The sequence below is a fragment of the Balaenoptera physalus genome (genome assembly GCF_965194825.1).
Source record: "Balaenoptera physalus genome assembly, chromosome: 12".
Taxonomy (NCBI): Eukaryota; Metazoa; Chordata; class Mammalia; order Artiodactyla; family Balaenopteridae; genus Balaenoptera; species Balaenoptera physalus.
This window is the reverse complement of record NC_138897.1, coordinates 68,386,306-68,413,831: the sequence shown is the minus strand read 5'-3', so window position 1 is coordinate 68,413,831 and position 27,526 is coordinate 68,386,306. Positions and strand designations below refer to the sequence as shown.

Below are 27,526 nucleotides of genomic sequence, written 5' to 3'. Positions count from 1 at the left end.
TGAAGATTGAGATACTTCTCCCCTCTTCCCACTTACCTCTTTGCCTTCTTTGATTCGTAATTAGAATAACTAGAAAATATGAAATAAGAGTGATTCTGAGTTGCTCTCAGAAACTAGAAAAACTAGAAAATAGGAAAATGTTTGCCCAAAAATGGCTTCGGGAATGTATCTAGTCTAAAGCAAGATACTGTTTTAGTTAACTATTAAGTGAATTGAGTGCTTAACGTGTGATCATTAACCAAAAAAAAAAAAGCTTTGTGGTGAAGGGAGATATATACACTTTTTAGATATGCAGAAGTACCTTTTATGGTTGATCTCCTAAAACACCTCTCTGTTTTTTATTACATACTGTAAGTACAGATGTGTGCCGAGTGCTTCGGGCCAGGTCCAGCTTCCATGACTTTCATAGCTGAGCTTATTATGGGATCTCTTAGGTCATCCAGGGAGGAGGCTTCTTTATGAATCTCCTCACTGTATTTGTTTTGCACCAGTGATTCCAAACATACATACAAACATACATACATTTGCATGTATCTTTAGCTGCATTGAAATACATCAGCTACTACTTGGTCCTGGTTTGTCCAGTGCTCATTCCCAGAAACAGACCTGTGCTTCCATAAAGTTCTCATGGGTCTTGGAATCATCTTCTCTTGGTGTTTACTTATCCCAGGTACCTCGTCTGCTTGTGGCATTAAAATTTATTTAGAAGGAGGTGGGCATAGGTGTTTTTCTGTGTCCTGAGCATTGATTACACCTCAAATAATAATAAGATAGAATAACTTTTGTATTTTCTTTATCACTTTGCAAAGTATTTTCACATATGTATCATTTGTCCTACAGTCTTCCTAAAATGTGGACAGAGTAAATATTCTTAATATCCCTGTTTTTCATACTTAAAAAAAAATAACCTGAAAATCCATGAGGTTAATGGATTTTTTTCCATAAATAGATTACTCAGTTAATAAGTGACAGACCAGAACTCAAATCCAGATCTCCTAACTTCTAATGAGATGGGACCAAGTCTTTTGAAAAAGATGCTGATTGTTGTAAAGGAAGATCCTTGGTTCTAAAGTTTCTGAAATTGAGGCCGCCCTGGGAGCAGGCCAACCACTACGTTTTAATTGCTGGCAACTGTGTGATTTCTTACTGCCCTCGGTTCAGAGTACACCATAATTAAATAGCAACAGTTTATGTTCTATTTTACAATCTTTAGTAAGAGCTAGGAGTGCTAGAAGAATAAAGTAGCGTTTCAGTAGGAGAGACAGAATTGCATTTGGTTAAGTATTTAGACTCAGGAGCCATGTGGCCTGAGTTTAAATCCCAGCTCTACCACTCCTGGCTGTGTGACTGGTCCCATTATTTAACCTCTGTGCCTCCGTTTTCTCATCTGCAAAACGAGGATGATGACGCACCAGCTCGTAGGGTTGTTACAATGATCGAGTGAATTAATGCTGACAGTGCCTCAGACTCCGTGTGGGGTCACCTGTTGTCAGCGGCTCCCTTGGAGTTGGGAAGGGCTGCAGGAGCCAGGGCAGCGGAGAAGGACGCGCTGCAGGAGAGGAGGTGATGACAAAGTAGGGGAGGGACAGCCAGCCTCACCTGCAGGTCTGAGTGGAGGTTCCTGAGGTTCAGAGGACCAGGTTGCTTCTAAAGGAGTCTGGCTGTGCCTCTTAACAGATCTGGGGCCAGAGCTGCCTCCTGTCATACCCTGCTCCCTAGAGACCTCACGTCTGTTGGGCAGTAAAGCACCAGCAGCCCTTTCCAGCATCGTGATGAGAGCTCAGAGTTTGAACTTTTACCCCCACGTGAAGAGATTCCATGTCTGCTTTTAAAAGGGGCCTTGTGGCTTAAGCTATGAAGATAGTTTTGAGGGGCTTTTAAAATCCCAGGTCACCTGGAGAACTTGTCTTTCGGGCTTTTCTGTTTAGTTGGCCTTCACCGTTTTCCGTAGTGTCCTCGGCCAGCTTTATGTGTATCAAGTTCCAGGAAGGCTGTTGTCATGCTGAGTTCTGTTTCTCTGCCCCTGTAGATTTGCCCAGAGCAGGGTTAGATGCCACCCGGGCGTCTTCCTCTCCTGTCTGTTTATGTCCTGTGCACTCTTCTGTCCAGCTTGTGCCCATTTCTCACTTCGGTCACTTAATGTACCTGTGATGCATTCACTCCTAACAGCTAGGATCTTCTTACGCTTCTCTTCATAATTTAAATTTTACCATTTCCCAGCTTGTGCAGCACTTGGCGCATGTGTACATTTTGACACCATAACAAGGTTTTCACCTCCCCATGGGCAGGGTCCTTACCTGTTGCCCTTGTACCCCCTCTGCGGTTGCACCGAGTACCCTGTTCACCACCCCACACCTGAGTGCTTGTCCTGAAACACGGCTTGGTCCTTCCACCGGGGTCTGGGAAGCCCTTCCGTGGCCGGTGCAGGAGTCCCCGGCCAGCCTCTGCCTTGCCTCTCCCGACCATGCCTCGTGCGTTGCCCTGCCCCCTGCTTAGAAGCCGGCCCCTTGCCCCCTGCCCTGGTGCTCTCCTCCCCTCCCCACCTGGGGGTTCCGGTCATCTTCCAGAGTGAGTTATGGTGACCACATATTTAACACGGCCAGTGCGGGATCCTGCAGGAGCTGGTGAGGGACTGAACTAGGGCAGTGACCTCGAGGGAGGCAGGGTCAACAAGCTTGCTTCTCTCCAGGTGGAGCGGAAACACAGGTGAGGAGGTTGGAAACGTGGAGAGGTTACAGTTGATGGGAGCGGATCAGGGGCCGCGGTAAAGGCAGCAGCGAGTGTGTCATTTTGTCAGAGATCACCACGTCTCTTCACATGCCACCACGTGCAGGTGTTGCCTTGTTTACCCTTCACAGCAGCCTTGTGAGATCAGTACTTTCTTAAACCCCATTTACAGGTGACGGAACTGGGGCTTGTGAAATTCTTGGAAACAATCTTGCTACCTTCTTTCTGTGCCTAAAGTGTGAAAATTGGGTCTGGGGCTGTAGAGCTGTATAGATTTTTAAGTAATAATTAGAACATTTATAGTCTTACTCATATTGATAACAATTATAGTTAACTTGCATTTGAATGGCTCTAGACAGCGCACAACTAAATTGCCCCCAGGCTCTCAGCTCTTGTACCTACTCAGCTCATAGTTTAGCTTCCTGACCTCCATGGACCATGAGCTTGTCATCTGCTTCAAAGACGTTACATTTAAAATTCTTCAAAAAATGTAAATGAGATTTTTCCCTAAGAAGAACGGTGAACTGCTGACATCTTTGTGCAGAGGGTGGTGTCCATGATGTAGTGCTTTATGGAGAAAACTGGGCAGGTGTGTGCAGACCGGCTGGAGTGGGGTGTGAGGGGTGGCGGTGAGAAGGGACGGAGCCGACTGGGCGTCACAGCAGGACTGAGGGGCTTGGTGACCGAGCAGGAGGGAAGGGTGAGTCCGCTGTTTGAAACTAGGAGTTTGTCAGAAACTGTAGAGTCTAAATGTAGAGACTGTTCGGAATAAAGATGAATTTTGTTTTAGCTCTGTATGCTTTGGAACCCTTTCCCCCCTTCTCGTTTTTTTTCTGGCATGAAAAAGAGGGAAAGGTATCCAATCGTTCATATAAACTTTTTTTTATACCAGAGTAGTAAACATATGGATCTTATTACTTCTGTGGTCCTTTGGGAATTATGTGATTTTTGTGAGCTAAGTTTTTTGAATCTTGTTTCAGTAGGAGTGAATTAATACAAAATTAACCTCTGAGAAGTTCTTTAGACTGGGAAGAAAAAGATGGATTTTCAAAAATCTATTAGTGAGAAAGACTGTATTATACAGTGGTGAGCATTTCTGGGAACTGGCTTTGAGCATCCCAGACAGTGTGACCTGAATTTGAAAGAAATAAAGAGGCCACTAGTCTTAAGCCAAAATCATACAAGCAAAGAAAAAGCAAGTAGTTGCCCAGGATTGTGGGGTAACTGTAGGTTTTGGGCCAGGAGGTGATGCATAGTTGAACCTACACCATATAGGCCACACCCTAGGGAGCACTCCCCTGGGAGCAGGGCCCTGGCGCCACCCCTCCTAGGCCTGGGACCTCCAGCAGGTCCACCTGGACCTGGCTGAGGCCCATGTGGACCAGGGCTGGGCCTCTGTGCATGGTCAGCACAGTGTGGTGGCTGAGGACTGCAGCGTGGCGGCTGTCGGGGGAGAGGGATAAAGACACCCACTGGAATCTGAAGCCCTATTTAAAGGAAGATGCGGTTGAGTTAACCGTGTGCCTGGGCTGATGGAGGAAAGGACTTCGGACCCCAGTCCTGTGTGGGTATCAGATGGCTGCCATTTACGGTTTTCTAGAAGGAAGCTACAGTTTAGCCTCCTTAATTTGGAATGTTTTAAACACTGTTTTTACATACAGTAAGATACAATCTTTTTGATATACAGGTCTGAGTTTTGACAGTGCATTCATGTCACCACCTGCCCAGTCAAGATAAAGAACAGTTCTATCACCATCCCCTAGCTACACACATGCACGTGCGCGCGTCCCTCATGCTGCCTGTGTACAGTCAGCCCGGCCCCACTCCCAGCTCATGGTTACCACTGGGCTGGTTTTAATTCCTATAATTTTGTGTTTTCCATGCTGTCATGTAAATGGAATCGTACAGTATACAGCCTTTAGAGTCTGTTGCTTTCACTTAGCATAATTAATTTGGAATTTAAAAGGAAATGTTTTGAATTTTAATAATCACAATGAGCATTTTAATTAGTAATAGGAAATCTTCTAGTACCTTCAGTGTACTGAGAACCTGTGGATCACAGTGTATTTGGAATTATGAAAGCTGGATGTCAAGAAAAATTAGCCACTAAACGCATATAATTAAAATTTTTTTTTAACTTCTGCACTGTATTTTATCAGTGCTGTACCTCATATAACTGAGTCTGGGACTTAGGAGTCTTAATTTGTACTGAAAGAAGGTAAATATTATTTTTTTTAAAAAGCTAAGTTTAATTTTGTAAATTTGTATTGAAAGGTAGATGCTGTAAAAGTAACCATTAAAAAAATCAGGGTTTTTTATGCTGCTTCTGTGGCTCCTTCTTCCAAAATAGTCCTGTAATTAAAGCTGAAACACTGTGCAAAGATGTGTTAGCGGGTCGCTGCTCCCTCTGTGAATGAAGAGCAGAAGGCAGAGAAGTGCTCCTGGGGGCAGAGGGCCTTTGGCAAAAGCCAAGGAACGTTTTCATAATGAGTTAGTCAGAAATAAAGGTCGTCGAGAATATCCAGGAAGTGGTGGTGAGTGCCAGGCAGGCTTTACGAGACAGGAAACACTTAGCATGTTGGTAAACCATGTTAGCACATCAGCAAAGGCATGTCAACAGTTCTAGGATTGGAAATTGTTACCATGGGGAAAAGCAGCAATTAGGAGAGCAATTTCAGTTAAAAATGTAAAGATTGTTTCTTTAAATTAATTCTTGAGTTGTTCCTCTGTGCCTGTATAGCAGAATCTAAAAGATAACTCATATAATGGGGAACATTATATTTTTTAAAACTTAGAAATTCTTAAAAAGGAAACCATTAAAGAATGTAAAATTAAACTGGTAGAAATTTTAAAAAATAGAATAGAATCCAGTCATCATGATGTATGAATTAAAGAGAATCCTGGCAGCATGTATGGTGCAGGTCAGTGGTTGGGAACCCAAGTGCTGCTCTAATCCTGCCTCTGCCGTTTTCTGATGTGTGACCTTGGGTGCATTACTTAACCCTTCACCTCAGTTTTCTCATCTGGAAAATGGGTTTTAGTAGGATTGTCGTATGGGTTGAGTTAATACATAAAAAGCTTAGAACATGCCTACAAAATAATAAGTGTTACAGGAGTGTTAGCTATTATTAATATATTCCAAATTCTCCTAAAGAAAATCTTCCCACACTTGTGTATGTGATTATCAAAAACCAATGAAAAATCATGGTACATTACACAAAACACATCTTTCTGCAGTAGACTTTTAAAAGAAAAAACTCAGAACTAACATTTCCCCCCTTGATTTTCACTTTTTAGAGTGGTGAAACCAGAACAATATCTCACTTTCATTATACTACCTGGCCAGATTTCGGAGTCCCTGAATCACCAGCTTCATTTCTCAATTTCTTATTTAAAGTGCGAGAGTCTGGCTCCTTGAATCCTGAACACGGGCCTGCGGTGATCCACTGTAGTGCCGGCATTGGGCGGTCAGGCACCTTTTCTCTGGTGGACACTTGTCTTGTTCTGGTAAGTGACCTCATTTCAGTCTTCTGTACCTTTTTATTGTTTCCACTGGCAGAAGTAAGCTCGAATGTCAGGATCCCAGAACTGTGTTTTTCAAACTTGAACTTCTGCCTTCTTTTAGAAAAACCAAAAACTCTCATTCACATCCTTTCAGCTGCCTCTTGCTGTGACTGGTGGGGCTGCGTCCAAGATAATTCTAGAGCTCTTGAAGGAGACTTTTCCTGGTAGCTTTTGTTACCTAAATGATGGGTCCTCTCCCCCGCCCTTCTTATTTTTCAAACATCAGTTGGTAGATAATATTGAATTCCTTCTTGCCTTAGTTTCCTTGTTTACAAACTGCAGAGAGTGAGAGTATTCCCCTCCCAGGACTGTCATGAGAATTAAGTGGATGAGTGCATTTAGAACACTTTCTAAGCCCTCGGTGAGTGTGGGTTTTAATATCATTCCCTGAGGTTCCTGTTGTGCCCGAGGGCTGTGTTCTTTCTCCACCAGCCTTCCCAGCCCCAGCCTGGGTACCGGCCTGTGCTTTCCTCCCTTTAGGTTGATGGGGAGGGTATCTTAGCACGTCTACTGTGTTACCACTCTGCCTAATATCCTATACTTCAGTCAAAAGCGGCTTGTTATGTTAACTTTGACGTGTTTAAGAACTCTAAGCATCTGTTCTGTTAATGGTAAATATTAAAACTGGATCGTGTGTTTGCCTGTTCCCTGCCAAATGTAACTTCAGCAGCTGTTCTCTTTTCTGGTTGGGGTGTGGGTGCGTGGATCCAGCCCCAGCTGGTGCAGCGGCCCCGCGGTGTCCTTGTGGGTCTAGCTGTTTCCGCCTTTCTGCTCCAACACCCTAAGGTGGCTGCCATACACCGACGTGAAGGCAGAGGGGCGCCGAACGAAAAGATTTACTCCTGCCAAGACCTTCTTAAAAAAGGAAGGCACTAATCTCGATGTATTTATCCTTACATTAAGCCAGAATGGACCATAAATCCTCCCTTCGACCAACCACTAGCCAGAGTATATGAGATTCCTGTTGGTTGGAGCCAGCTGTGAGTTAGCTGAAGGGCCAGGAGTCCTCCCTCTGCTGCCTGGACGGGGCAGACGGGCAACCTGTGCTGACTTGCTCTTAGCGGTTTTCCTGTACTGCTTCTCTTTCCTGGACTCTTAACAACAAAAGGCTTGAATAATGTTTACCTTTCTTGCAGATGGAAAAAGGAGACAATATTAATATTAAACAACTGTTACTGAATATGAGAAAATACCGAATGGGGCTGATTCAGACACCAGATCAACTCAGATTTTCATACATGACTATAATAGAAGGAGCAAAGTTTATAAAGGGAGATTCAAGTATACAGGTAAACTGTGTATCAAATACGATTTGCATCACATAGCTGCACTCCGTTTACGCACGTGTCTTCTCCCTTCCTTCCATAAAAGCATGTTTACATTAATGTGGTGAATCCAGCTGGCCCCTAAGATTGTAAAATGTATGCCCCCCTCCTCCTGTGTACCTCAGCCTCATGTTAAATCCTGCCTGTTACTCAGAAGCCCGAGTGGGGACACAATTTCATTAAAGAAAGTAAGGTTTCTTGTAGAGGAGGGTTTAAGTATTTCATCATTAAAATTACCAGAAAATTTAGCTACTTTTGCCCCATTAAAAACCGGATCTGGAGTTATACAAGAACACTTAGTTTATATCATAGATATTTCATCTTTTATAACAATGAGCAAGCAACTTGAGTACTTGCAGCAAACTTAATGAAATTTCAGGAGGAGGTTATTTTTCTCTGGTTGGTGGCTTTATTCCTATGAAGGTATTTTTATTCCACATTTGTAAAAGCTAAGTTCAAAGACTGATTATCAGAAATCTGTGTTTATGTACTAACGTAACATGTGAAATAGAAACAGAAGTAACAACAGACACCCGTTTCTTGTCTGAGCTGATCATGTGGAATTGGACATAAGCAGTTGGAATTCTTTATTTTTCTCTTACATGAACCATTTGCTTGCTCTTCAGCTTCTGTGATTACTAGCCAAAGCAGGAATATTCTGAATAAGCCCTCCTTTATAACTGAGATCACACCATCTGTCAAAATGGAATGAGATATAAGTAGTTAAGTGTTGTATGGATTACACAGACATTTAAATATTCTTAAGCAATTTTATTTATCAGTTAACTTTTTTGTTCTGATCATTGGTGTTATTTTAACTATTCAAGACAATCTATTGTATTTATCAATAAAAATTTTAAGTTTTATATAAAAGGTTCCCCCCCCCAAATCTTTAGCATTAAAGAATAATTTTTTTAAAATTAATTAGATTATTTATTTATTTATTTTTGGCTGCGTTGGGTCTTCGTTGCTGCACGTGGGCTTTCTCTAGTTGCGGTGAGCCGGGGCTACTCTTCGTTGCGTTGCATGGGCTTTTCATTGTGGTGGCTTCTCTGTTGCAGAGCACGGGCTCTAGGCGTGCAGACTTCAGTAGTTGTGGCACGCAGGCTCAGTAGTTGTGGCTCACAGGCTTAGTTGCTCCGTGGCATGTGGGATCTTCCTGGACCAGAGCTTGAACCCGTGTCCCCTGCATTGGCAGGTGGATTCTTAACCACTGTGCCACCAGGGAAGCCCCCTAAAGAATAATTTTTAATGAAGAGAAACGTCAGTCTGTAAAGTGCTTGGTATGTGAAGATTAAGCCCATGAGGCACAAGACCCTCCTCCGACGTTACCTCAGATGTCCAGGATTAGGAACAAGTCTCTCTTTAATCTTGGCTTGTGTCTGCCAGTTTACATGCAGAGGTTTTCCCCACACACTTCTGTTGCTTCCTTGCTAATTTCCTGGCTGTTCTTACAGACTGAGTAACTCTACGGAACGTGTGCTGTCCTTTGGATACTATCCCTTGCTCCACCTTAATTTTTTTTCAAGTTTCGTTCCTTTAGTTTTAGAATATATATGTGCTTCCTGTGCAGATCGTTTTCCCCACAGAGATGAGTGTTATGGACGGGCTTTTGTGTGGTCCCTATTGTCGTGACAGTGCAGTTTGTGTCTCGGAAGAACTTTTTCTACCCCAGTTTATCTGGTGCAGTGTGGCCATCAGATCTCCGACTCAGCACCTTTATCCCTCATTCAGACAGACCCAGGCATCCTCTGCCTCCGTCCAAATGGGATGTTGGAAATGTCTCTATTTTTCAAGTGCTCAGGATCAGAAAGCCTGTTACCCTTCTGGAGGGCTCAGTTTCCACAGAAATGATCTTAGCAAGGCTCTAATAATTTATATGGTGCTGTGAAATTTTTTAAATTTTAGATAATCGATTAGTACATACTGAGTATAAAAGAATTCAGAGAATGTGAAAGTATATCATTTACAAAGTAGAAGTCTTCGCTAACTCACCCCCCAAACATGTAACCATTGAGGCCTGTGTGTATTCTTCCAGGACTGCGTATTTATGCCTATGGACTTGTTTATTTTATGTAGATATTTTCTCCTTCTGGAACCCCGCTGTCTAATGCTGGAGCCACGTGTTCTGTTGAGTGTTGAGATGTAGCCAGTCTGAATCGAGTTCTGCTTAAAGTATAAGATGTACAAATATAGGGAGAAAAAGTGTAAAATATCTCAGTAATTTAAAAAATATTGATTATATGTTCAAATGAAAATATTTTTAAATGTTGAATTAAATAAAACATCTTGTCAAAATTCATCTTTTTTTAAAACGTGGCTATTAGACATTTTTAAAGTTATATATGTGGCTCGCATTACATTTCATTGGACAGTGCTATACTAGAACCTTAGCTTAGATCAGAAATCTCAGAGAAGTAAATTTCCCTGAAATCTTAAATCATAAAACTTTATTGTTACAAAGATCTAGAGTTACTTTGTTAATGTGGATACCCCGAACTGCATAACTCTGTCCCATGTCCCAAAAAGTGTCTCATAGGACATACAAGGATGTGATAGGCAGTTTATGGACTTGTCTGTCTCTCCATACATCTGCCTCCTCCCCTTTGCCTCTTATTTTTGGGGAAAATTAATATTTGTAAGAAGAAAGAAGGAAGCTTTTCGAGTGTGAGTTGATGGCAGTGGGGTGAGGGATGCCATCTGTCCAGAAGCACCCATGCTGTGTAAGCTTCGTCTCTGGTTCTTTTTCCTAAAGGGGGCCTCTGTCTTCACCTTCAGTCTTAATCTAGATTTACGGGATACGAGTGGTGTTTTCATTATTGGCTACAGTTTCATGTTAGTTTTCCTGTGAAGATTTCTGGCATATGTGGATATAAAATGATTTAGAACCTGCCAGGACAAAGGAGAGCTGTTAATATTCACATCTAAAGTGACTGTATCTGAAACCAGTAACTGTGTTTGTGATGATAATCACATAGCATACACAACTAATAAAGTTATAAGTAAATATATACTTTTAACAAATTACAGTGGGTTTCGAGTTTAAATACATCACTTTACAGCTCCTTCGAGGGGCTTTCTTCAGTGAGAAATGGGGGTGGGGTTGCGGATGGTGTGGGGGGCATTGCTCCGCGAGTGCGGTTCAGCTGAGTGTGCGGTCGGGAGAGGTGAGCAGCCCCGTCTGCTCCAAATGGGAGCCGAGGGCAGTGCCGGGTCCCTGGCCTCACAGTCGGCAGCACCGGCAGCACAGCCAAGGCAGGTGAGCCTGGAGCCTGCTTGCCAGGCGTGTCACAGGGGAGGCAAAGTTGAGTGAGTTTGCTGCCCAGAGACCTGGCAAAATGACATTGCCCTTTGTTTTTTCTTTTTAAAATTCACTAGCATTAAATCTCTCTTTCTCCCCCACCCTCCTGCTGACTCTTCTTGTTGACAGATTCTGGATTTGTTGCATATTCTGGGAAGTGGTCCAGTAAGACTTGGTTTTTGGCATCATCTTGTTTATTGACATTGTTGAGTTTTGTCCAAGTATAAGGCCAAGTTGCTGTAACTAGATCTCAGTGAAGAATTGACCAGCATGCATTCTGGAGACAGTTAACATTTTTGTTGGATACTTAAACTATCTGGTGTCTGACACTGATGATTATTTCCGAGATGCAGAGCCTTGTGAAGGGTTCAAATCCCGACTCTGCTACTCATTAGCTGTCATCTCATTAGTCACAACAAGTCCCAAGGCAGGTGACAGTCCTGTTTCATTGGAGGAAGATAGGATGTCTCTTCATCTTGGTCTAAATCCTGCCTGATCTGAAGTCCAGGCGTGCTGAGGAGTCTTCCCAACCCAGTGTCCAGCCAGCTGCCTGGGCTGCTGGTGTACCTGGTGGGGACAGTCAACTTGAAGGCCTCTGGCACTGCAGGGACCTGCTGGGAGGTCTCACCATTGGTTCTCTGCTAAACTGGACAGTGGCAATGAGCAGGGCACACTGGGTCACGTTCAAGGGCCATCTTGGTCACTCTTCCAGAGGCACATGCCTCTGGATTAGGAGACGGCACAATCTGACTTTGGCGAAGATCTTCTTACTAGGACCAGTATTCTGGTGAGGTTAAAGTCACTACGTTTTATTAAGATTATTGTATTCAACTACATACTGATGTGCATCAATATTAAATGCTTTATTATTGGGACTTCCCTGGTGGCGCAGTGGTTCAGAATCCTCCTGCCAGTGCAGGGGACACGGGTTCAAGCCCTGGTCTGGGAGGATCCCACATGCCGCAGAGCAACTAAGCCCGTGTGCCACAACTACTGAGCCTGTGCTCTAGAGCCCACGAGTCACAACTACTGAGCCCACGTGCCACAACTACTGAAACCCATGTGCCTAGAGCCTGTGCTCTGCAACAAGAGAAACCACCGCGATGAGAAGCCCATGCACCGCAACGAAGAGTAGCCCCCACTCGCCGCAACTAGAGAAAGCCCATGCGCAGCAATGAAGACCCAACGCAACTAAGATAGATAGATAGATAGATTTATTAAAAATGCTTTATTATTATTAAGTATTCAACTTAAAATAGACGTAGCTAGAAGTGGTATGACAAAACACATTTTTCTTTTTCATTCATATGTTAGCATCACCAGGTTTTCTTAAGTTAAATATAGAATTTCAGTTTCATAAATTTTATTTAAGGAAAGTCAAAACTTTAGTGTTTGCATTTGTTTCTCATTTCTCTTCCCTACTTAGAAACGGTGGAAAGAACTTTCTAAGGAAGATGTATGTCCTGTTTTCGATCATTCACCAACCAAAATAATGACTGAAAAATACAACGGGAACAGGATAGGCCTAGAAGAAGAAAAACTGACAAGTGACAGGTATACAGGACTGTCCTCTAAAATGCAAGATACGCTGGAGGAAAACAGTGAGAGGTAAGGTTACTGCAATAACAATGCTTGAAAAGATGAGACTTTTATTTTAATAAGTTCTGTGGATGGGAACTAATATAGACCCTTAGTGTATAGAATTAATGTAACCATTTATTTATTACATAAGGGCATTTAAGTAGTATATAATGACATCATTGATCTCAAAGAAGCTAATACTTAAAGACAGAAACCTGTTGGAAAATGGTTTAACACAATACTTATTGAGTGTAAGAGTTAATATAATTAGATGCTAAAATGTGTAGTATGGTGCAGAAAACAGACAGTATGAATACCTGCCGTTTGTACAGTTATATAGTGTTCATGCTACTGTTACAATGTAATTGATAATATGCCTTTAATACCATTATGAAATAATTAAATGAATATTTCAATTTAATTCTGTTGTTGGAAGAAAAAAATATTTTTCAAAAAAAATCACATAAAATGCCCTATACTTTTTGAGTTTTGAATCCATCTGAATGTGTAAACTCTTCAAGTTTTTAAATTTGAAAAATTACGTTTCTCGGGCTCCAAATATCTCACACATTACGAAGCTGGTGTCCTGAGGTGTGAGTCTCTCAGAAAAGTGAATGAGCTCTTTTACTCCCTCTCTTCAATATCTCTGAAAGACTTTTTTCTTTTCTTTTTGTCAAATATGCTTTTTCTTGTGGAAAATTTTATGCTGTAGTCATATTTGTTACAGTGGGATCTTGGGATGTGCTGTGAAAATCGTTAAGGTCTCCTATACATTATAGCTTCATTTCTGTATTTCCCCAATATAAAAATTGCCTGAAATTTTATAAAAGGTAGCGTATTACAGTACGTAGTAAGTTGCTGTATATCATATTGAAGAGTTTATTATGACCTAGCAGTGTTACTCCTTGTGTGTGGCTTCAGTGGTTTAGACTACAAGTTAAAGCATAAAGTTGTTTCTTCTTCTACCTTAGATTTACCAGTTTTAAGTCAGGAAATAATACTGGGAGCTCTGTATCCTTTTATATATTTTATATATGTTTTGCCTGATCTTGACTACAGTGTAATTTTTTTTATTGGCAGGTACACACATACTTGTTATAGTGAATTGTCAGTCCAGAGAGTGAATTCTGACTAATAATTTTTGCATATCATTGTAGGAAATATTCAAGTAGAGTTCACACAGCCAGAGATACCTGTGTGTGTGATAAGTTAAAGTGAAAAAGACATTAGGAAGACTGCAAAGCATATGGAGATGAGCAAAATATAGTCCCCAAATTGCTAATACACTTAGGGGACAAAAGAAGGACCCAGACTAGCAACATAAATTATTCACTATAAATGAAATGCCATAGGATGAGAATAGAAGCGCTCTAGAGGGTGAGAGAACCAGAGAGAAGAGGTTTCTTAGTTTAGAAGGAAACAAACTTGGAGAACAGCAAAAAAACACCATTTGGGCAAGAATGAGGTTGTACATGGCAGGAGAACACATGCTCTTGTCTCTTGGGTGTGTAACTAGGAGTGGGGTTGCTGGGCCACACGTGGCCACTCCGTGTTGAGCATTTTTTGGCCAGTTTTCCAAGCGGCTGCATCACTTCACCTTCCCACCAGCAATGTCTGAAGGTGCCAGTATTCCCACGTAATTTAACGTTGATAAAATAATCTAATATGTAGTCCATATTCAGAGTTCTCTAATTATAAAAAAATATCCACCTTAAAGCTTTACAGAAAATAACTGTACTGAGATATAATTTACATACCATAGAGTTCACAAAATTTAGAGCATACAGTTCACTGGATTGAGTATATGTACAGAGTTTTGTGGCCATCGCCATAATGTAATTTTGGAACATTTTTATGATCCCAGTCTCTATAGCTATTTAAAAAAATAATTCAAGATCTGATCCAGGATCATGCATTGTATTTGGTTGATGTGGTTCTTTAGTCTCCTTTAACCTGGGACTATCAACCACCTTTAGTTTTCACCCGTTGCTGGACATTGCAGCTTATAGATGAGTTGCCTTTTAGGATGCCTCACAATCTGGATTCCTCTGATTGTTTTTGACTGTTAGATTCAGGTTAAACATTTGGGCCAGGAAAAAAGCTGCCTCTTAATGTAGTAGATGCTGAAAAGGCATTCAAGATTTTATTTATTTATTTATTTATTTATTTTTAAATTTTTTTTTATTTTTTAAAACACTGTGCAATTGCATCAGTTGAAGAGTCAGTCAATTGACAGTGCTAATTATTTTATAGCTACTTTATTTATTTATTTATTTATTTATTTTTGGCTGTGTTGGATCTTCGGTTCGTGCGAGGGCTTTCTCTAGTTGCGGCAAGTGGGGGCCACTCTTCATCGCGGTGCGGGGACCGCTCTTCATCGCGGTGCGCGGGCCTTTCACTACCGCGGCCCCTCCCGTTGCGGGGCACAGGCTCCAGACGCACAGGCTCAGTAGTTGTGGCTCACGGGCCCAGCTGCTCCGTGGCATGTGGGATCTTCCCAGACCAGGGCTCGAACCCGTGTCCCCTGCATTAGCAGGCAGATTCTCAACCACTGCGCCACCAGGGAAGCCCGGCATTCAAGATTTTTAATCAAGCCATACCATCAGAGATGTGCTTCAGAATAATTACTGGGGCGTAGTATTTACTCTGAAGGCGTGGAAACTCGTTAGGCTTTTGCTGTAATATAAGCAGTAAGTGAAAAGAGGAGATGGATTTTGTGAGGTTTTTTTTTATTAACTGATTTTAATAACATGACATAAAACCCCTACACTTGATATAATTGTTATGCAAAATACATAGATGAATACTGTCTTCTTTTAAAAACATAAATAAGCAAGACGTGAAAATAGGCAAGTTTCCGTTAAATAAGTGAAAAAATTTTTTAAAGTTTTGCTTTCCATATCATTTGGTGTTATAAAATGTTTAGCTTTCATCAGCTTCAGGGTTTGTGTTGCTCCCAAATTTTTCATGTAACTGAACTCTCAAATCTGCTAACACCCACTGAATTGATTCCACTCTGGATGGTAAGGCATCAGTTTCTTCTTGCAAGTTTTTCTTTGCTTCTTCTAGCATTTCTCATGTTTCTTCTTGAGAATGGCTAATGAAAACATCACCAGTCTGACGAGGTGTCATTAAGCAGTCCTCGTCTGCAAGCATGATGTCCTAACAAGCATCTTCTAAGTTTGGGAGTTGTTTCTTTTTTACTTCTGTTTCTTCCTTCAGCTCTGTGATTCTGCTTGTATTCCATGCAAATCTGTATGTCTTTTGTTGATTTTCAGAAGTAACATTGACATCTTCTGCTGCTGTCTTCTTCATGGTGGCCGCCATCTTAGGCTTATGAGATATTTTTCAAGGGAGAAAAACAGTAGTTTTCATGTTGCCTTTGGCCATTCTTTGTGTTGTTCCGGGACCATGATCCCAGAGTCAAAGAGCTTCCTTTGGAACAAAAATTCTGTATTGAATAGGAAAATGGGAGCTGGAAAAGGGATGGGCAGACAGCAGTAAGCACTCGCACAGTAGAATATTCAAGGAAATGTTAAGTATAGGGGCCTTTGTGAAAAATCAAATATGAACTCCAAAGGGAATCAGATGCCTGGGGACCCTCTGTCTTCCCACTCCTGCTGGGTGTCTAGCAAAGAAAGAAAAAATACTGACACCATGCTTCTTTTCAGGTCCTACTAAAAATATTTATTTACATAAAACTGTACCAGCAATTGTGATTGAATTACCTGAGTGCATCTCTGGACCATTTAGAGTACTGAAGCTTTTCCCCTTTTTGTTCCAGCATCTGAATGAGTTGAGAAGTGGGGTGGGGTGGGCGGGGGGTGTGTGCTCTGCCTGCGTGGTTGAGCCCAGCCCTGCTGATGTGCTCTTGTTTGTTCACAGTGCTCTGCGCAAGCGCCTTCGGGAGGACAGGAAAGCCAGCACAGCTCAGAAGGTGCAGCAGATGAAGCAGAGGCTGAACGAGACCGAACGAAAAAGGAAAAGGTGGTTATATTGGCAACCTATTCTCACTAAGATGGGGTTTGTGTCCGTCATTTTGGTTGGCGCTTTTGTTGGCTGGACACTGTTTTTTCAGCAAAATGCCCTATAAATTATTAATTTTGCCCCGCAAGCTTCGGCACTGGTAGCTGACAGTGTTGCGTGAATCACAGGGGTTCATCTGTTAGCAAACTCCTCAGACACCAGACGGTGTAGTTGACTAGACACCCACAGAGAACTGGGGTGTGCAGTCCCCTCAGCACCCCAAGGCGCTGCCCACACTGTACCCGCTCCCTAAAATAAAGACTTGAATGCTTCTTAAGAACTGGTACATTTTCAACTGTATTCATACATGTTAAGTATAATATTTCACCTGACCAGACTGAGAAGTCCTTTATCACAAGGATTCGTTTTTGGAGGCTGTCTGGATTTTAACCTGCACTTGATATAAGCAATAAATATTGTGGTTTTATGGACATTATTACTGGAAAGAAAATGACCTTTAAGTAATGCGTGTAATGTATAATGTACTGTTCACATGGGCATCAACATTTTATATTCTTAACCATTGCAGGGTAAATATATTTTATAAGTACCTATTTAATCTTACTTTTGTAGTTAAATGTACTTTTTAAAAGCTCAATTTGAAAAAAAATCTGTTACCACAAAAAAAAATAATAAAGTGTATGTTGATTCAATTGTACTGGATACATTTCCTAAAGAAAAGTTTGATATGAGCAGGTAGAACTCTGAATAAGCAATTTTTACTATATATTTGCATTTCTTTTATGTTTTACAGTTTTCCCAATTTTAAAAAGAAAAACAAAGAAACAAAAATTTTCTCTAAAAATATCTTTGAAGGAAAATTCTCCTTACTGGCGTAGTCAGGTAACAGTTGGTCAAGACTTTGTAAAGAAACTGGTTTCTGTAAAGCCCATTATTAATACTGTTTATTTTTCAGGAAAATTTCAGTGTAATTACCCTAATTTATAATTGGGGTAAACCATAATTTAGGAAATAAAAATAACGAGCAGCATTTTATTATCCATGATTTCAGTTTATTGGACTGAAGTTTTGCAGTAAAAACTTTAAGTTCTTTCTACTTCAATAAATAGTATAATGATGTTGAAACCTACACTGTCCCTTTAACTTCTTAATGGGTATTTTTAGAGCATATTGTTTAATGAATCTAACTGCTCATTTGAGTGCTAGCTTTCTTCAGATCGTAACATTCCTTTCAGCGTTTAACTTGTTTTACTTAAACTTTAAATAGTTGTCATAAATTTATCTGCTGAAATAATGAAATCACATTATTTCAGTGGTTTTCAAACTATGCTTGTTGGATTTCTAAGGGGTCACCAGGAGGTGGTAGGAAGGACCCCAAGCTGCCAACCTTTACCTCCAACCTTTACTTCCAGCAGATAAAGTAGGCTGTCTCTGCTTTATCCACTTTACATACTAGGTACGATTGCTGCACGAGGTTTAATTATTTTCAGCGGGCAGTGATCATTTAAACAACAGTTTGAAAACCATTGGTATAGATAGACTTTTGAGTTGGTTCGAATAGCCTTCTCGAGTGGGTTGAGTTATGCTGAGAGTATGAGAGCAGGATGCAGGTGGTGCTGTGTGTGGAGGACAGTTTGTGTCACATGTGCCCACGCCCTGCTCAGCACCACTGTGTCCTGTAACCTTTACATGGAAGGAGGTAAGAGGGATGTTGCTGTGTCTGCCTGCATCACCCCTGTGTTCAGGCACCATGACCCTTACATTTTAGGTCGTTATTGGTTTAAAATCTTTCTTTCCAATTTGCTGTGGTTTATCTTTGCTAAAATGCAGTATATTACTCTGCAAGTCAAATCCAGGTAGACCTATTCAATTCCAACTGGGGGTCGCCTTGCTTTCAATAAAAGGCAAAGACTGTGGGAAACACAAGCTGATAATGATACGCTTATCCCTGGGCAGGGTGGACGTGCTTCGTGGGGCTCAGTGCTTCAGCTTTGCTCTTTGCTTCCCGTCCTTCTGGAGATGTTTGCCATAATGTATTTTTAAAATCACATCCGGTGTAGTGGACACTTGTTGATAAACTTCTGCTGCTGCAAACGTTAGTCATCTTTCCTCCTCCAAGCACATCCCTGAGGAGAGCATGTTAATTTTTACCAAGGGTTGTGTTTTTGGTGGGTGCCCTATACTAATTACTGAAAATGCGTGGCCACGTGCCTGACCTTTATTAAAGAAGGCGTCTAGTCAGAGGGACGGGCCAGGCTGGGTCCTGCCCTCGGGGAACAGCAGAGGAGTCGGCAACCACGGTGGGTGTGCATTTTCCCAGAACTTGTGTCTGTAGGTCTTCGTGGTGTTTTCTAATTAGAACAGATGCTGAAAAATCAGTTGTACGGTTTGACTTCGATGAGGTGCTGGTATTTTCTTAATAAAAAAGCCAGAAGCTTTATTATTTTTAAGAAAGACTATCTGGGTTAATACCTAGTTCATTTGTGTTTGTATCTGCTCCTGCCGATAAACTGACGGCACCCCGGATTCAGCACCGTCTTTTCTGGCTGTACCAACGGGCTCCGTACTCATTTCCACGTGCAGCCAAGCATTTTATGCCATCCTACCACTGAGTTTTGTCTATGCTTGCATGTGTAGAATATCTACAAATACAGTTCTCCATATTTAGTTTATCCATATGTAGCATAAAAGTGATGTAAAAGTGCATAGAGAACTTCGGTAATGTACAGACCACTTCTCATGTTTAGATGTTTTATATATTTGCTCTGTCCTTATCCTCTTCTATATTTTTGGTCCATTTCATTATGTATTAGTATTTCTACCAAGCAATGAACAAAAAAAGAGAAAGGAAGTTAAAAAGTTGATTTTTTTTTTAAATAGCAGGTGCGTCAGAGGAAGGAATTGTGACCTTAAGTTAATTTTATGTACACTTGTGCATGTCCCCTTTGTTTCAAATAAACTAGAATTGATGGTTTGAATAAAAAAATACATATTGGTTTAAAAAATAGTTTCTGGCATGGAGCAGTCCTCCAGCTTCTGTATCAGTTCCGTCTTTGCTTTCAGCGTCCTTGACAGTGATGGTTGTTCCCACTTAGAGGTCATTTCCGTGGTGCTGGGCATGGTGCTGGGGCTTCCCACGTGTTCTCCTGGTAACCTCACAACAACCCGTGCAGCAGGTGGTGGTGTTGCTGAGCCAGAATCAGCCTGAGACTTGACCTTTCTACCTTCTCTCCTGTTGTCATCATTGAAGACTCTCATGTAGAGAATATTTTAGAATTAAATTCTCAAAGAAAGACTTAACTTCTGCAAGTCGTTTCCCTCTTAGAAAAATATCTCTGATTAGATTCTGTGTGAACAGACACAGGCTAGAACCTGATTATGTTAGAAATATTTATTGACCGTTGTATACTCTCTTTTAGTGAGTACATTTCCAGAGTGACTGCCTGGTTATTGTACAGATCTTAAAATCTAGTCTGCCTTGATTTTTACTTTCAGACACGAGTCTTACAGAGACTTTTACAATACAGTATATTGTAAGTCTAATGCTATTATGTCTATCATCCGTTTCTCCCTATGTCCAGGCAAGCGTCTAAGAGTCACACCTTCCGTCAGCACTGACTTATTTCTGGTTCCAGCAGGTCCCTGTGGGTTTGTTAGTGGGGTAGAAAGCGTGGACAAGGGCGGGGTGGCTGAGGTTAGGACTCCCGTGTCCATCCCCTGCTGGAGCTGAGTGCCTGGCAGGGATGGCGTGTTCTGGGCTCCCATTTCTACATCACAGCTATTCAAGTCTCTCTTAACTTCAGGAAACCCTTATTTGGCGTTGACTTATCTAGATGATAGTCATCTTGTAAATAAAATTTTGAAAAACAGAAATTCAGTATTTTTTCACATAATAAAATTAAGTTCTTTTGACTTAAAATACAGGTCTTGGTCGTCCCCTGGATGATTTATTCTGGAGTTGACCTGTGTCTTTCATCTTTTCCCTAGTTCATTGGTTTGGATTTGATTCCATCTTTCCTTGTATCTGTCTTCAAAGCACTGTTTCTGGGACAGCAGCACCCACAGCCCCTACAACAGCAGATAAGTTAGAAATGCCAGGTGTCCTCTTGTTCTGCTGAATGTGTATGAGTGATGTCATGTTGCAGAGTACTGCCCTGGCTAAGCAGTGACTCAGCCCGAGGGGCTTTTAGTTGGGTCGAGGGATTGTGTTTATCAGTAACAACCTGACAATGAGAATTCTCAAACGCTATGACCGTCTCTGTGCAGTCCAGTGGGAGAATGAAAAATCCAATCATTGGTACTCTTTCTGTTTGGGTTTTATAATTTAGAGTGGAATATGGGAATTTTAGGATTTAGGGAGGATATTACTTGCAGAGTCTACTTTAATACTACTGTCTGGTTTTCCATCACATGGTATGGGGGAGCTATAAGGAGAATGGAATGGGAATTTTTTTCTTTATGGAGACCATTTTTTAAAGAAAAGCATCAATTCTTTATTGTTGCTCTAATTTGGCATAGATTTTTTAGACATATGATGATGTTGATACTTCAAATTACTACTATAAAAAACCTGAAGTTATTCTGAGTTTGGTGAATTCGGGAGTTTCCCACTGGGTAAGTTGATGTTGTCTGTAAGGCAGTGAGTGCCTTGCTCACCGCAGAGAAGTGTGTGGGACTCTTTTCAGTAAAGCAAGGATGAGTATCTGGTGGCAGGAACTACTTCAGTGTGGAGCCAGCCCCTGTCAAGACCTTTTAGTTGTTCTAAGGGGTAGTTCATCCTTGCTGAGTGTGTCTTTAACACACTGCTGGGGAGGCAACACCTGCCGGTTCTGCCAGTCAGTAGATACACCTCTCCGAGGTGCATCCCATTACCCGATTTTCAGACGAGAAAACTGAGTCAAAGAATAAGTAACTTGCAAGGTTGTACATCTAGATCATGACAGAGCTGAGATTTGAACTCCAGTCTGTAGAATCCCAGTAACCCCAGGCCTCACGCTTTCCCATTATGTCACACGCAACCTGTTTTTATGGAATATTTAAGTGGAAAAGCATTAGACAGCTACTGTTATCCATTAAAATCCAAAATAACCCTCTTTTTATTTTTTAAGTGAAACAAATCAAAGTTTTCCCCTCCAAAAAATTTTGTGGAACAGTTTGAACTACCACTGAGCCAGAGTAATACTGGAACATCAGAGCACTCTCTAAACCAAACCATTATTTCATTTACTCTGACTGGATCAGTTCCTTGGTTTTAACAAGGGGACTTCTGAAGGTGTGGGAAACACATGCATATTTTGCAGCACTCAGGGTCAGTCAGAAGCTCCTTTCCTCACATCAGCCACTTTGGTTCAGGGTTCTCAGGTCCCTTCAAGAAGCACCTGTGGTAGTTTCTGTGACCACAGGCACCTAACAAGAATGCTTCCTTGGTGTCTGGACATTTCTCTGTCAGTGCTGGAAATGAGACACCAAGGAGCCAGCAGTCAGGAAGAAGCCAACTCGTAGTATTGGGGGTTTTGACTAAATGTTTTGGATAAATGTGTGGGTGTGGTTTATATCTCCTATTTATACACGTGGAGGCACAATAATGACAAGTATTTAGATCTGGGGTTTTTTTTGTCAGAGCAAGGGAAGTTGAGGGGAAATACGTTACCACCTCAGAAGTTCAGCTATTTGCAAATATTGTGAAATAACATTAAAAACTCACCTGCCCTTAAATTAGTTGTTATTTCATCTCTCTATCACTTGTTTAAACTCTCATTTATCTTTACTTTTTGGCATTAAAGTACAATAAATCTATCAGTTATTTTATGTCTGTGTTTTCTTTTAATACTTAAATCATGTCACTTCAGTTCTGTATTTCTGTGATCATTAGTATTACCCTTCAGGACAAAAAGCATGCTGCTAACAGTCCGTGAGTTAAAGATATAAGCCAACTTTATGTTCATACATTACATTCATAATATTTTTAGCAGTATGATACAGTGGAGGTCCAAACTGGATTAGACTTTTGCATTGAATTCTAAAGTATTGGTAAGTCTAGCACATACCATATAATCTTGCTAAACTGTTGTGGGTACATTTTTTTTTAAAACTGTCAGTATAGCTCACATGGAGGTCATTTCTTGAGTAATACAGGATGACCTAAAAAAATTAATACTTATTAATTCTCGTAAAAGAGTGAGAGTTATGGTGCTTTAACATGAGTCTACCTCACACCACCAATTCTGTTTGAAAATCAAGTACATAAGCAGTTTTACCAAGGTAACAGTGAAGCACTCAGTGTGATTGAGTGTGATGTGTTGGAATGTTTTTTGGTTGCCTTTTTAGTTCATTGTTAGTCCTTTTATGTTTGTGTGTATCTGTGTACGTCTGTGTGTTTGGTAAATATGAATTGAATAGATGACTTCTTATTTTATGTTTTAGGCCAAGATTGACAGACACCTAAATATTCATGACTTGAGAATATTCTGCAGCTATAAATTTTGAACCATTGATGTGCAAAGCAAGACCTGAAGCCCACTCCGGAAACTAAGTGAGGCTTGATAAGCCTGTAGATTGCCTCACATTTGTCTGTTTACAAAGTAAACTTTACATCCAGGGAACGAAGAGCACCACCAGCAGAAGACTTTGCAGAACCCTTTCATTTGATGCATTGTTAAGTTTTTTAATGCGTGTGTGAAATGTAGAGAGATGTAAAAGAAATAAATTAGGAAAGACTACTTTGTATTGTACTGCCATTCCTACTGTATTTTTATACTTTTTGGCAGCATTAAATATTTTTATTAAATAGACTGTGTTGGTTTGTGTGCATTATCTTAGGACAGCTCTGCTTCAAATAATGAATGTTTTCCTAAGGGTTTGCTCTCAAGTTTTTATAACTAGCAACTGACACTTAAATTGAAATTGGTTCAAAACATTGGCCCCTTGGTTTTTTAAGATGTTTATTTAGTTACCCTATCAATATAGGTTAGGTGAATGCAACAAAAGAAAAGTTATAATATCCCTTTTGTTACCTGGAAAAATATTAATATGGATAATGGTATTAAATCAATTTTAAATAAGTACAGAAATTCAGTGCAGTTTTTAAATCACAGTGTTACTCTCTCCTTGGAGGTTGTGCTTTCCCCAAACACCTCCTGTTGTAAAGAGACCAAAGGTTCCTTCCTGAAGGGGCATTTGGCCTCTTGACCGTCTAATTTCCCGACCACGTGCTGGGTTTGGGCTCTGAATTCACTCAGTCCTCAGTCCTGGTGATACTCATCCAGAGACACGTCTGCGTCACGTGAGCATCACCGTAACGTGTGACAGCTCACTGTTGTTTTTGTTTTGACAACTGTGAAAGTTCTGTAACACCGTTCATTGAATAATCTATATCACTCTTCACAAATTTAATGACTCCCCTTTTTTTTTTAGGAGTAAGCAAACGTTATTAATGCCTCTTAAATCTTTCCTAGAGAATGCGTGGAAAGTTTGTTATACCACAAAGTACAGCAAGATAATCCTCCAGTGTGTCGACAAAGCTTCTTGAAAGCGTTCTCTGCACTCAGCTACCTCTATTTCCTGACTTCCCGATACTCTCCCCGAAGATTGTGACTTTCTCTTGCGTCACTCCGAAAATGGCCCGTAAAGGTCGTCTTAGCTCATGCTGTACCAAATGCAGTTGACACTCTTCAATTTTTCCTTCGAATGACTTCTTGACAGCAGAATGAACTCCTTTGAAGCTTCTCCGTAGACTCAAGTAAGACTTCTCTCTGGGTTTTCTCAGTCCTTCTGCCTGACTCCTCCTCTTCCTCTTTTCTTTTTTTTTTATTTTAATTTTATTTTTTATTGTGGTAAGAATACCACACGAGACCTACCCTCTTAACTTTTTAAGTATACGACACATTTATGGTACTGTTGACCGTAGCTACAGTGCTATCCAGCAGACATTAGACTGTTCTCATCTTGCTTAACCGAAACTTTATGCCTGTTGATTAGTATCTACCCACTCCCCCTCCCACAAGCCCCTGGCAACCACCATTCCACTCTTTGACTCTACGAATTAGACTCTTTTAGATACTTTTATGTAAGAAGAATATCCAGTATTTGGCTTTCTGTGACTGACTAGCTTGTTTCACTTAGCATAATGTTCTCAAGGCTCATGTGTGTTTTTTAAGGCTGAGCAGTATTCCATTGTCTGTATATACTACACTTTTTAATCCATTCCTCTGTCAATGGACCTTTAGGTTGTTTCCACATGTTGACTATTGTGAATAGTGCTGTAGTGAACTTGGGAGTGCTAATATGTCTTTAAGATCCTGACTTCAGTTCTTTTGGATAGATACCCAGAAGTTGGATTGCTGGATCATGTGGTGGTTGTATTTTTAATTTCTTGAGGAACCTCCATACTGTTTTCCACAGCAGCTGTACCATTTTGCATTGCCACCAACAGTACATGAGGGCTCCAATTTGACCTTATCCTCCCCATCACTTGTTGTCTTTTGTTTTTTTTGATAATAGCGTCCTTACAGTTATAAGGTGATATCTCATTGTGGTTTTCATTTGCATTTCCCTGATGATTAGTGATGTTGAACATTTTTTTCATATACCTGTTGGCCATCTGTATGTCCTCTTTGGAGAAATGTCTATTTAAGTAAGTCCTTTACTCTTTAACTGGTTTAGTTTTTTTGCTGTTGAGTTGTAGGAGTTCCTTATATATTTTGGAGACTAACCCTTTATCAGATACATGGCTTACAAATACTTTCTCCCATTCAGTAGGTTGCCTTTTCACTCTTTCTCTCCTGCCTGACTCGTATATTGGAATTCCCAAGGTCTCATCTTTGGGCCTTTGATTTCAGCGTTGGAGGATCTCATCTTTGCCGAAGTGTTTATCTAATACCTCTGTGCTGATTACATGCAACTTCTTCGACTCCTGGCCAGACATCACCACTGAGTTGTACCCATACACATCCAGATCCATGAATGGTCATTGCATTAATTTCTTAAGCTCCAAACCTGAGTGTGGTCTCTCTCATCCCCATCTCATGTTCCTCCCGTGTTTACCTGGTTATTCGGTAGCATGTGCCAGAAACCTGAAGTTCATTCTCAGTTCCTCCACTTAGGCTCCACATCCAGTCAGCTCACCAAATCTCTCCCACTGCCTAGCTTTAGCTTACATCTTCGTTGCATGTGGGGGTGACGGCAGCAGGCTTTCCTGCCATTCCACTCTGCCTCACAAGTGATTTAAAGTAAAGATCTGGTTTTACCCTCCTTAAAATTCTCTGATGCCACCTTGGAAAAATTTGCCTCCATTTTAAACCCCAAAGCCCCCAGCATGCTGTTTGCACCATTTCATCTTTTTGGCTGCTGTGTGTCTGTCCATTTATATACATATTTTTTTTCCAGTTTTATTGAGAAATAATTGACATACATCACTGTATAAGTTTAAGTTGTACAACACGATGGTTTGATTTGCTTATACGGTTGACCCTTGAACTGTGCAGGTGCACTTAGGCACAGAATTTTTTTCGGTAGTAAATACTACCGTCCTACGTGACTCGCGGTTGGTTGAATCCATGGATGTGGAACCGTGGATACAGAGGGCCAACTAAGTTATACAAAGGTTTTCTGCTGCTTGGAGGTTGGGCACCAACAAGGCCTGTGTTGTTCAAGGGGTCAACCATATTGTGAAATGATTAGCACAGTAAGTATGGTTAACATCCATCATCTTACACAGATACAATAAAAAAAGGAAGTTTGTCCTTGTGTTGAGAACTCTTGGGATCTGCTGTCTTAACTTTCCTGCATATCATACGACAGTGTTTGCTGCAATCACCGTGCTGTACATCACATCACATCCCTAGGACTTACAGGAACTGAATATCTGCACCTTTTGACAACCTTCCTCCAGTCCCTCCCCCGCCCCACTGCACCCACCCATCCACCCCAGTATCTACAAATCTAATCTCTTTTTCTCTGAGTTTGGAGTTTTGTTATTTTAAATTCCACATATTTGTGAAATCACACAGTATTTGTTCTTTTTCTTTTATTTCACTCAGCATCATGCTCTCACTATCCATCCATGTTGTTGCAAATGACAAGATTTTGTTCATTTTTTTGGGTGAATAGTATTCCGTTGTATGCATACCACATTTTCGTTATCCATTTATCAATTGATAACACTTAGGTTATTTCTGAATCTTGGCTATTGTAAACATGGGGATGCAGATATCTTTTTGAATTAAGAGTTTTCGTTTTCTTCAAATAAATACCCAGAAGTGGAATTGCTGGGTCATACGGTAGTTCTACTTTTAATTTTTTGAGGAACCTCTGTGCTGTTTTCCATAGTAGCTACACCAACTTACATTCCCACCAACAGTGCACAAGGGTCCCCTTTTCTCCACCTCCTTGCCAACATGTTATTTCTTGTCCTTTGGATAATAGCCATTCTGACAGGTGTGAGGTGATATCTCGTGGTTTTGATTTGCATTTCCCTAATGACTAGCAATATTGAGCATCTTTTCATGTACCTCTTGGCCATCTGTATGTCTTCTTTGGAAAAATGTCTGTACAGGTTCTTTGCCCATCTTTTTAACTGGGTTATTTGGTTTTTTGCTGTTGTATGAGTTCTCTATATATTTTGGATATTAACCCCTTATCAGACATATGGTTTGCAAATATTTCCTCCCATTCAGTAGGTTGTCTTTTTACTTTGTTGATGGCTTTTTTTGCTGTGCAGAAGTTTTTTAGTTTGATGTCCCACTTGTTTATTTTTTATTTTGTTGCTTGTGCTTTAGGTGTGACGCCCTGTCTTCCTTAATGGGCACCCAAGTTGCAACTGTGCCAAAACATTTGGAATTAGTGGAATATTCCTTGTTCATTCATTTGTTCGATGAATGTTTATTGAACACTTACGTGCTAGGCGCTGTACTAGGCATTGCATATTCAGTGACGAGGGGAACGTGGTTGTGGTCTGCTGCAGTCTTGTGGGAAAGTCAAACAGCACACGTGTAAATAAGCAAATACACATGCAGTTAAAACTAATGGTAAGCACTATGGTGGA

At 40.9% G+C, this 27,526-nt stretch overlaps 1 protein-coding gene and 1 pseudogene across 5 annotated transcripts in view; one reads left to right on the top strand and one right to left on the bottom strand.

Annotated features, from left to right (window-relative positions):
* The window catches only part of PTPN2 (protein tyrosine phosphatase non-receptor type 2), a 76,454-nt gene extending 53,178 nt beyond the window's left edge, over positions 1 to 23,276 (top strand). The window contains exons 6-11 of one of the 4 annotated variants that reach the window (XM_082415860.1): positions 6,025 to 6,234; positions 7,428 to 7,580; positions 12,344 to 12,525; positions 16,384 to 16,485; positions 17,279 to 17,367; positions 22,909 to 23,276. In XM_082415860.1, coding sequence (XP_082271986.1) covers positions 6,025 to 6,234; positions 7,428 to 7,580; positions 12,344 to 12,525; positions 16,384 to 16,485; positions 17,279 to 17,363 — 732 coding nt within the window. In that variant the 3' untranslated portion in view covers positions 17,364 to 17,367; positions 22,909 to 23,276. Of the gene's footprint in view, positions 1 to 6,024; positions 6,235 to 7,427; positions 7,581 to 12,343; positions 12,526 to 16,383; positions 17,178 to 17,278; positions 17,368 to 20,472; positions 22,294 to 22,908 lie in introns of those variants that run through there. The other 3 variants (XM_082415861.1, XM_082415862.1, XM_082415859.1) reach the window with 3 other exon arrangements.
* On the bottom strand, positions 14,741 to 16,376 carry LOC309639077 (prefoldin subunit 4 pseudogene; annotated as a pseudogene). Its single transcript has one exon. The product of its transcript is annotated as a prefoldin subunit 4 pseudogene (transcript).
* Positions 23,277 to 27,526: the final 4,250 nt, after the last annotated feature.